The 12,500-nt window shown below is 42.4% G+C and overlaps 1 protein-coding gene across 1 annotated transcript in view; it reads right to left on the reverse strand.

Moving 5' to 3' along the window:
- LOC308362692 (phosphatidylinositol 4-phosphate 5-kinase type-1 beta-like) overlaps nt 1-12,500 on the reverse strand; it is a gene marked incomplete at both ends in the record, with an annotated part of 24,624 nt that overhangs the window by 10,429 nt on the left and 1,695 nt on the right. The window contains 4 exons of the mRNA XM_080835420.1: nt 3,109-3,408; nt 11,314-11,466; nt 11,709-11,826; nt 12,331-12,461. Of these exons, the coding sequence (XP_080691546.1) occupies nt 3,109-3,408; nt 11,314-11,466; nt 11,709-11,826; nt 12,331-12,461 (702 nt within the window). The remainder of the gene's footprint in view (nt 1-3,108; nt 3,409-11,313; nt 11,467-11,708; nt 11,827-12,330; nt 12,462-12,500) is intronic.

Raw genomic sequence — 12,500 nt, forward strand, 5'->3', positions numbered from 1 at the left:
CACAACCATGACAACCATGACAACCATGACTTCACAGCAGGAGGAGAGGAGGAGGAACCATCTTCCTCTACTCCACATCACCATGACAACACACCCAACACCACCTCCCACCATCCTGCTCTTCTCCACATCACCATGGCAACGCACCTAGCACCAACTCCCACCATCCTGCTCTTGTCCACATCACCATGGTAGCATTAGTGCTGGTAGGGTTAATTACTGTATCATCATGTACTGTGCTGTACTTTACTTAAGCACTGTAACGTGGTCGTCATGGCTCCTTAGCTCTTTAGCAGGGCCAGGCAGCGAGAGGTACGCTGTCAGACGTGTGTGTGTGTGTGTGTGTGTGTGTGTGTGTGTGTGTGTGAGTGTGTGAGTGTGTGAGTGTGTGAGTGTGTGTGTGTGTGTGTGTGTGTGTGTGTGTGTGTGTGTGTATGTGTATGTGTATGTGTGTGTGTGTGTGTGCCACAACACAGATCCAAATCTCACAGAGGCCGCACACAAAGAGACCAAAGTTCTCCACTAAAGCGATCAGCCAGATCAACACTGAGGTGTGCGTGTGTGTGTGTGTGTGTGTGTGTGTGTGTGTGTGCGTGCGATCAGCCAGATCAACACTGAAGCTGTTCATGTTTACGTAACGCTCTTATGACACAGTGGTATGAGGCTAAGGGAGATTCCTGTCGTGTTTACCTCTTTGTACACGTGGCCATGTGGTGGAGACGCCTGTACTCATTTACATGCAATGGTGTGCCTCTTAGTATCATGCTAATTGTGTGTGTGTTTTTAGATTCCCTGTGTGTATGTGTAGGGGTGAGTGTGTGTGTGTTTTTAGATTCCCTGTGTGTATGTGTAGGGGTGAGTGTGTGTGTATTTTTAGATTCCCTGTGTGTAATTGTAGGGGTGAGTGTGTGTGTGTTTTTAGATTCCCTGTGTTTATGTGTATGTGTAGGGGTGAGTGTGTGTGTGTTTTTAGATTCCCTGTGTGTATGTGTATGTGTAGGGGTGAGTGTGTGTTTTTTTTTAGATTCCCTGTGTGTATGTGTAGGGGTAAGTGTGTGTTTTTTCTGTCTGTCTGTCTGTCTCTCCTGGACGTCTCTTTGCAGTGTCTTCATCAGGCCATGTGTGTATGTGTGTCTGTCTATGTGTGAGTGCATGTGTTTGTGTGTCTATGTGTGTGTGTGTGTTTGTGTGTGCAGGTGAGTGTGAGTGTGTGTGTGTATATGTGAGTGCATGTGTGTTTGTGAGTAAAAGTGTGTACAGTGGGGAAAATAAGTATTTGAACCCCTGCCGACTTCGCAAGTTTGGCCACTTGCAAAGAAATGTGTGATCTTGAATTTTAATGGTAGGTATATTTTAACAGTGAGAAACAGAATATCAACAAAAAAATCCAGAAAACTGCATTTTATAAGATTTATGACTTTATTTGCATTTGATGCAAAAAATAAGTATTTGAACCCCCAAGCAAACAGCAAGAATTCTGGCTCCCAATGGCCAGTTATGTGCCCAAAAAGCACACAGATTAGTCCTCATTAGGTCTAACAAGGTATACCTGATCTCAACTGGTGACCTGTATAAAAGAAACCTGTCCAAAGAATCATACTTCACACCTTCAACCTCACCACCATGGGCAAGACCAAAGAGCTGTCCAAGGACGTCAGAGGTAAGATTGTAGACCTGCACAAGGCTGGAATGGGCTACAAAACCACCGGCAAGCAGCTTGGTGAGAAGCAGATAACTATTGGTGCGATTATTCATAAATGGAAGCAACACCAAACAACTGTCACCCGCTCTAGGTCTGGGGCTCCATGCAAGATATCCCCTCGTGTTGAATCAGTGATCATTCGGAAGGTGCAGAATAACCCCAGAACTACACAGGGGGAGCTTGTGAATGATCTCAAGGCAGCTGGGACCAGAGTCACCAAGAAAACCATTGGCAACACACCACACCGTAATTTTTTGAAGTACTGCAGCACTCGCAAGGTCCCCCTGCTCAAGGAAGCGCATGTACAGGGCCATCTGAAGCTTACCATTGCACACTTGAATGATTCTAGGGAGGATTGGGAGACAGAATGTGGTCAGATTATACCAAAATCAAGCTCTTTGGCATCAACTCGACTTGCCGTGTTTGACAGGGGGGGGGATGCTGAATATGACCCCAAGAGTACATCATACCCACCATCAAGTATGGAGGTGGAAACATTATGCTTTGGGGCTGTTTCTCTGCCAAGGGTACAGGACGACTCCACCGCATCAAGGGGACTATGGATGGGGCCATGTAACGTGGAATATTGGGCTTGAACCTCATTCCCTCATTCCCTCCCATTGAAAACACAACCTTAAAGATTTGGAGAGGATCTGGAAAGAGGAGTGGACCAAAATCCCTCCTGAGATGTTTGTTAACCTGGTGACCAACTACAAGAAACGTCTGACGTCTGTGCTTGCCAATAAGGGCTATTCCACCAAGTACTAAGACATTTTTGTCAGTCAGTTTTGGGGGTTCAAATACTTATTTTTTGCTTCAAATGCAAATAAAGTCATAAATGTTATAAAATGCATTTTTCTGGATTTTTTTGTTGATATTCTGTTTCTCACTGTTAAGATACACCTACCATTAACATTATAGATCACACATTTCTTTGCAAGTGGCCAAACTTGTGAAATCGCAAGGGGTTCAAATACTTATTTTCCCCACTGTATGTGTGTATATGTGCGTATGTTTGTCTGTGTATATGGCAGGGCATGTGTTTGTGTGTTTGTCTGTGTGTGTGTGTGTGTGTGTGTGTGTGTGTGTGTGTGTGTGTGTGTGTGTGTGCGAGTGTGAGTGTGTGTGTATATGTGAGTACATATGTGTTTTTGAGTATGTGAGTATATGTGTGTATGTTTGTATATGTGTGTATGTGTGTCTTTGTATATGTGAGTGCATGTGTTTGTGTGTGTGTGTGTGTGTGTGAGTATATCTGTGCATGTGTGTGTCTGTTTATATATGAGTGCATGTGTGTGTGTGTGTGTGTGTGTGTGTGTGTGTGTGTGTGTGTGTGTGTGTGTGTGAGTGAGTATATCTGTGTATGTGTGTGTCTGCTTATATGTGAGTGCATGTGTGTGTCTCACCCGGCAGTCTCTCTGCAGTGTCTTCATCAGGGCGCTGTGTGTCTCGGGGTCGAAGAAGAGGCCCTCGCTCATCATCTCCTGGAAGTCCAGGTCCTTGAAGGTGGGCGACCCCTTGGTCCGCTCCTTCCGTGACGCGCGCCGCTTGTAGGTGGAGCCCTTCAGGTCGTACTTGTAGTGCATCTTCATCGCCCTCGGCAACACGTTGTTCATGACAACCAGACGGATGTTGATACCGGCACACTGGACGCAGTAGAGCCCGTAGAACTTGGGCAGCAGTGTGCGGGGGTTCTGATTCAGGTTCTGACGGGAGAGAAAGTCTGGTGTCACAATGCAGTCATCTCACACACACACACATGCAGTCATCTCACACACACATGCAGCCATCTCACAAACACACACATGCAGTCATCTCACACACACACACACATGCAGCCATCTCACACACACACACACATGCAGCCATCTCACACACACACACATGCAGCCATCTCACACACACACACACACACACATGCAGTCATCTCACACACACATGCAGTCATCTCACACACACATGCAGTCATCTCACACACACATGCAGTCATCTCACACACACATGCAGTCATCTCACACACACATGCAGTCATCTCACACACACATGCAGCCATCTCACACACACATGCAGCCATCTCACACACACATGCAGCCATCTCACACACACACACACATGCAGTCATCTCACACACACATGCAGTCATCTCACACACACATGCAGCCATCTCACACACACATGCAGCCATTTCACACACACATGCAGTCATCTCACACACACATGCAGTCATCTCACACACACATGCAGTCATCTCACACACACATGCAGCCATCTCTCACACACACATGCAGCCATCTCACACACACATGCAGTCATCTCACACACACACACACACATGCAGCCATCTCACACACACATGCAGTCATCTCACACACACACACATGCAGTCATCTCACACACACATGCAGCCATCTCACACACACATGCAGCCATCTCACACACACACACACAGGCAGCCATTTCACACACACACACACACAAACACACACAAGCAGTCATCTCACACACACACACACATGCAGTCATCTCACACTCACATGCAGTCATCTCACACACACACACACATGCAGCCATTTCACACACACACACACACACACAAACACACACATGCAGTCATCTCACACACACACACACATGCAGTCATCTCACACACACATGCAGCCATCTCACACACACACACACACACACACATGCAGTCATCTCACACACACACACATGCAGTCATCTATTTGTTGAGCACTCTTCATTCTAGCAATCACACACACATGCAGCCATCTCTCACACACACACATGCAGCCATCTCACACACACACATGCAGCCATCTCACACACACACACACATGCAGCCATCTCTCACACACACACATGCAGCCATCTCACACACACATGCAGTCATCTCACACACACACACACACACAGCCATCTCTCACACACATGCAGTCATCTCACACACACACACATGCAGTCATCTCACACACACATGCAGCCATCTCACACACACATGCAGCCATCTCACACACACACACATGCAGTCATCTCACACACACATGCAGTCATCTCACAAACACACACATGCAACCATCTCACACACACATGCAGTCATCTCTCACACACACACACACTGCAAAAAGTGAAATCTTAGCATGATAAAATATCTTTAATCAAGGCAATATATGCTTGTTTTTTGTCTGACAAGTTATTTCTTCTTACAGGCATTTTTTGTGTTAGAACATTTCACTTGCTTCAAGCGTTTCTGTCCTACATTATCTTAATAAGGGTTTATTACTTGTTACTGAGATTTTATTATTGGTTCTGAGCATGTTAATGCTTGAAACTAGAATAGCATTATTACAAGGCAGTTTTATCCCCACTGACAAGTACAAAACTGCTTTGTCAAAGTCAGAATTTCTTATTTCAAGCATTTTATCATTCTCATCTCTACACATACTGTATATTACATACATACTGTATATAAAGCACAGCAATTATGTATTCATGTAGACAAAATACTATACAGTGCAAAGACAGTATTTAACTATGCTAAACTTTTGCTTTAAGAACAGACATTATCATCCTTAAGCAGGATCAAGTGAGTGAGCACATCTCATTTGCAATGTAACGGTTGCCATTACATTAACTGGCCATACAAATGCCATGTGATATCTGGGGAACACACTACGAGTCATTTGAACTGTTGTGCAATTCTTTTACATCCCCAAGGTGTTATTTTACTTGGACCCAAGTTTGGCTCTTGCTGCTGATTGTGTAATAAGAGGTATAATCAACCAGCTTCTCAGCAACCAACTCAGTGGCCTGTGCAAAGTGTGGGACCACGACTTGATTAGCCATGATGTTTCGACCAAAATATATCATCTTGAAATGGTGGATATTGAAAACAAAACACCCCACGATCAACAACAAATGTTTAAAAATAAAAAATTATTAAGAATTATTTTCTCAATATGTAGAAAAATGTTCTTATATTCAGCAAATGCTAGTAACATCATCTTGAAATGAGTGTACATGATAGGCAATTTTTCTTAAAATAAGCCAAACTACACTCAAAACAAGTATATTTGCCTAGATACCAAAAAAAATATAAGAATTATTTTCTCAAAATGAAGGAAAATGTGCTTATATTGAGCAAATGCTTGCAGCGTCATCTTGAAATGAGTCTACATGCTAGGAAATTTTTCTTGAAATAAGTCAAACTACACTCAAAAAAAGTAAATTTGCCTCGATACCAAAAAAAATATAAGAATTATTTTCTCAAAATGTAGAAAAAGTTGCTTATATTCTGCAAATGCAGGTACTATCATCTTGAAATGAGTCTAGATGCTAGGCAATTTTTCTTAAAATAAGCCAAACTACACTCAAAACAAGTATATTTGCCTAGATACCAAAAAAATATAAGAATTTTTGTCTCAAAATGGAGAAAAATGTGCCTGTATTCAGCAAATGCTAGTAGCATTATCTTGAAATGAGTCTGCATGCTAGAACATTTTTCTTGAAATAAGTCAAACTACACTCAAAAAAAGTAAATTTGCCTCGATACCAAAAAAATATAAGAATTATTTTCTCAAAATGTAGAAAAAGTTGCTTATATTCTGCAAATGCAGGTACTATCATCTTGAAATGAGTCTAGATGCTAGGCAATTTTTCTTAAAATAAGCCAAACTACACTCAAAACAAGTATTTTTGCCTAGATACCAAAAAAATATAAGAATTTTTGTCTCAAAATGGAGAAAAATGTGCCTGTATTCAGCAAATGCTAGTAGCATCATCTTGAAATGAGTCTGCATGCTAGAACATTTTTCTTGAAATAAGTCAAACTACACTCAAAACAAGTATATTTGCCTAGATACCCAAAAAATATAAGAATTATTTTCTCAAAATGTAGAAAAAGTTGCTTATATTCTGCAAATGCAGGTACTATCATCTTGAAATGAGTCAACATGCAAGGCAATTTTTCTTAAAACAAGTCAAACTACACTCAAAACAAGTATATTTGCCTAGATACCAAAACAAATATAAGAATGATTTTCTCAAAATGAAGAAAAAGTTGCTTATATTCTGCAAATGCAGGTACTATCATCTTGAAATGAGTCTACATGCTAGGCAATTTATCTTGAAATCAGTGCAGCTACACTTAAAAAAAGTACATTTGCCTATACAAAAATATTTCAGAATTATTATCTCAATATAGAGGGGAAGGTGCTTATATTCAGCAAATGCTAGCAACATGCTTTTGAAATGAGTGTGCAGGCTAGGCAATTCATCTTGAAATCAGTCAAGCTACACTAAAAACAAGAACATTGGCCTAGATGCCAAAAATATTTAAGAATTATTATCTCAATATAGAGGGGAAGGTGCTTATATTCAGCAAATGCTAGCAACATGCTTTTGAAATGAGTGTGCATGCTAGGCAATTCATCTTGAAATCTGTCAAGCTACACTAAAAACAGGTACATTTGCCTAGATACTGTAAGAAATATTTTCTCAATATCTAGGACAAATATTTTATTAAGCTTAATTTTGGGGCTTTTTGCCTTTAATCGGATAGGACAGTAGAGAGAGACAGGAAGCTAGCTGGGGGGAGAGATTGAGAAACGACTGCAAGTCGGCCTCGAACCTGATCTCTTCCCTGTGTCCCCATCAGACCCATTCATGGTGCAGGGTTGCTGCCGCTTGCACCACAGCTCCAACCTTAAAGCAGTCATCTCTTGAGGATATTGTTATTTGTTTTGGAGAGTTTTTAAGTCAATGCATATGTGCAATTGATCATTGAGATAATAGAGATTGTGCAGATAGCATTTGCAGCTGTTTATACCATAGCAACCGTGTCTAGGTTGAAGTTACTAATAAAAAAATATTTGAAGCATTCTTTGTGCTATCTGCAAAATCTATATTATTTCAATGATCAATTGCACATTTGCATTGACTTCAAATCTCTCCAAAAAAAATGCCAATATCCTCAACAGATGACTGTTTTAGGGAAGGAGCCGTGGCACACGCAGTAGCAACCCTGCACCATGAATGGGTCTGATGGGGCTACAGGTAAGAGTTCAGGTTCGAGTCCAACTTGCGGTAATATCTCAATCCCTCCCTCCAGCTAGCATCCTGTATCGCACTACTGTCCTATCTGATTACATGCACAAAAGCCCAAAAATGAAGCTAATAAATGAAATAACAAAATAGCTGAATTTAAGCAAATTGTCCTAGATATTGAGAAAATAATTATTTTGGTATCTAGGCAAATGTACTTGTTTTAAGTATAGCTTTACTGATTTCAAGATACATTGTCTAACATACAGCCTTATTCCAAGATGATGGTGCTATTATTTGCTGAATATAGGCACATTTTTCTACTTTTCGAGAAAATAATTCTTAATTTATTTAGTTTTAAGGCAAATGCACTTGTTCTTAGAGAAGCTGAACTTATTTCAAGATAAACTGCCCAGCATATAGCCTCAATTCAAGATGATGTTGCTATCATTTGCTAAACACAGACACATTTTTCTACATTTCGAGAAAAGAATTCTTAATTTTTTTAGTTTTTAGGCAAATGCACTTGTTTTTAGAGAAGCTGAACTTATTTCAAGATGATGTTGCTATCATTTGCTGAATACAGACAAATTCTTCTACATTTCGAGAAAATAATTCTTAATTTTTTTTAGTTTTTAGGCAAATGCACTTGTTTTTAGAGAAGCTGAACTTATTTCAAGTTAAATTGCCTAGCATATAGCCTCAATTCAAGATGATGTTGATATCATTTGCTGAATACAGACACATTTTTCTACATTTCGAGAAAATAATTCTTATATTTTTTAGTTTTTAGGCAAATGCACTTGATTTCAGAGAAGCTGAACTTATTTCAAGATGATGTTCCTATAATTTGCTGAATACAGACAAATTCTTCTACATTTCGAGAAAAGAATTCTTAATTTTTTTTTGTTTTTAGGCAAATGCACTTGTTTTTAGAGAAGCTGAACTTATTTCAAGTTAAATTGCCTAGCATATAGCCTCAATTCAAGATGATGTTGCTGTCATTTGCTGAATACAAGCACATTTTTCTACATTTCGAGGAAATAATTCTTATTTTTTTTTTAATTTAGGCATATATACTTGTTTTAGGTGTAGTTGTACTGATTTCGAGATAAATTGGCTTACATAGCCTCATTTCAAGAGTATGGTGCTAACATTTGGCAAATTTCAGCACAATTTCCTACATTTTGATAAAAAAATTCTTAGTCTGGCCACACTAGTTTTAAGATATATTTGGGATCTTTGAGGCTAGCTATTTTAACTTGTTTTTGAAACTCTTAGTAAGCCAAATCTTCCTGTTCTGTTGGCAGATAATTTAGCTTATTTTAAGCAATATTTGCATCATTTTATTACAATTTTTTCTTGTTTTTGAAAGCTCATTTTTTGCAGTGCACATGCAACCATCTCACACACACATGCAGTCATCTCACACACACATGCAGCCATCTCACACACACATGCAGTCATCTCACACACACACACACACACACATGCAGTCATCTCACACACACATGCAGCCATCTCACACACACATGCAGTCATCTCACACACACATGCAGCCATCTCACACACACATGCAGTCATCTCACACACACACACACACACACATGCAGTCATCTCACACACACATGCAGCCATCTCACACACACATGCAACCATCTCACACACACATGCAGCCATCTCACACACACACACATGCAGTCATCTCACACACACATGCAGTCATCTCACACACACGCAGTCATCTCACACACACACACACACATGCAGTCATCTCACACACACATGCAGCCATCTCACACACAGACACATGCAGTCATCTCACACACACATGCAGCCATCTCACAAACACACACACACACACACACATGCAGTCATCTCACACACACATGCAGCCATCTCACAAACACACACACACATGCAGCCATTTCAAACACACACACACACACACACATGCAGCCATCTCACACACACATGCAGCCATCTCACACACACACACACATGCAGTCATCTCACACACACACACACACATGCAGCCATCTCACACACACACACACATGCAGCCATCTCACACACACATGCAGCCATCTCACACACACACACATGCAGTCATCTCACACACACACACACACACACACACACATGCAGCCATCTCACACACACACACACACACACACACAAATGCAGCCATCTATTTGTTGAGCACTCTTCATTCTAGCAATCACACACACATGCAGCCATCTCACACACACACACATGCAGCCATCTCACACACACATGCAGTCATCTCACACACACACACACACATGCAGCCATTTCACACACACACACACACATGCAGCCATCTCACACACACATGCAGCCATCTCACACACACACACACACATGCAGTCATCTCACACACACACACACATGCAGCCATCTCACACACACACACACATGCAGCCATCTCACACACACACACATGCAGCCATCTCACACACACACACACACACATGCAGCCATTTCACACACACATGCAGCCATCTCACACACACATGCAGCCATCTCACACACACATGCAGCCATTTCACACACACATGCAGCCATCTCACACACACACACACACACATGCAGCCATCTCACACACACACACATGCAGTCATCTCACACACACATGCAGCCATTTCACACACACTTGCAGCCATCTCACACACACATGCAGCCATCTCACACACACATGCAGCCATCTCACACACACACACACACACATGCAGCCATCTCACACACACACACATGCAGCCATTTCACACATACATGCAGCCATCTCACACAAACACACACATGCAGCCATTTCACATATACACACATGCAGTTATCTCACACACACACACACACACACATGCAGTCATCTCACGGACACATGCAGCAATCTCACACACACACACACACATGCAGCCAATTTACACACACATGCAGCCATCTCACACACACACACATGCCGTCATCTCAGAGATACACACATGCAGTCATCTCACACACACACATGCATGCAGTCATCTCACACACACACATGAAGTCATCTCACACACACACACATGCAGTCATCACACACACACACACACACACATGCAGTCATCTCACACACACACACACACATGCAGTCATCTCACACACACATGCAGTCATCTCGCACACACACACATGCAGTCATCACACACACACATGCAGTCATCTCACACACACACACACACACATGCAGTCATCTCTCACACACACACACACATGCAGTCATCTCACACACACACACACACACACACACACACACACATGCAGTCATCTCACACACACATGCAGTCATCTCGCACACACACACATGCAGTCATCACACACACACACATGCAGTCATCTCACACACACACACACACACATGCAGTCATCTCTCACACACACACACACATGCAGTCATCTCACACACACACACACACACACACATGCAGTCATCTCACACACACACACACACACACACACACACACATGCAGTCATCTCACGTAGTTGTGCGTGTGTGTGTGTGTAGTCTAGCCCTTACCATGTAGTACCCTGGCAGGAGCTTCTGGAGGAACTCGGCCTCCTTGGGCGTGACAGTCTTTATGATGAACTCGTCGTCGCTGGTCAGGTAGAACCAGGAGCTGCTGGCCCCCGGGTTGGTCAGCTCAATCAGAGGCTCATTACAGATGGAGTACTACACACACACACACACACACACACACACACACCCACTCAGCTTCAGTCTGTGTCTGTGATATCAATACAGACGGAATATTGATCAATACTGTATGTGTGTGTGCGCACGTGTGTGTTTGTGTGTGTGTGTGTGTGTGTTTGAGCGTTGTGTGTGTTTGTGTTTGTGTGTGTTTGAGTGTTTGTTTGTGTGTTTGTGTTTGTGTTTGTGTGGGTGTTTGTGTGTGTCTGTGTGTCACTGACCAGGTAGTCATCAGGCTTGATTCCAAACAGCTCTCTGAAGTATCTGAAGGCCAGTGGGGCGTAAGTCTTGAACCGGAAGTCTGGGTAGTGATGCGCTGGGGTCATATTACTGCCTTCACTGGCAACACACACACACACACACACACACACACAAACAAACACACACACAATAGAATTACACATTGATACAATAGAAGTAGACCTTTAGTGCGTGTTCAAGTCTAAGACCCTCTCCAGTATTCTACATGTGTGTGTGTGAATGTATGTGTGTGTGTGTGTGTGTGTGTGTGTGTGTGTGTGTGTTTGAGTGGTTGTGAGTGGGGCGACAGTGGTACAGGAGGTACAGGAGGTAGAAAAGTTGTTTAGTAATTAGAAGGTTGCTAGTTCGATTCCCTGTCGAGCGTCCTTGAGCAAGATTCTAAACCCCTAATTGCTCCTGATGTGCAGTGTGCCGTCAGTGTAACATATACAATGTGTATACATCCTTGTAGGTCGCTTTGGATAAAAGCGTCTGCTAAATGACTAAATGTAAATGTAAATGTTGTGTTGTGTATGTGTGTACCTGGTTGTACGTGAATTTGTGTGTGTGTGTGTGTATGTGTGTGTGTGTGTGTGGCAATACCTGGGCAAGAAGACACTCTCTACCATGTAGAAGTCCTGCATGAGGACGTCCCTGTCGGGTTTGGAGCTCAGGTTCCCCACCGTGTAGCCGATGCCCAGTTGGATCGCCCCTCTCACCGCCTCCGCCGTCGGCTGGACACACACACACACACACACACACACACACACACA

The sequence above is a fragment of the Sprattus sprattus genome (genome assembly GCF_963457725.1).
Source record: "Sprattus sprattus genome assembly, chromosome: 3".
NCBI lineage: Eukaryota > Metazoa > Chordata > Actinopteri > Clupeiformes > Clupeidae > Sprattus > Sprattus sprattus.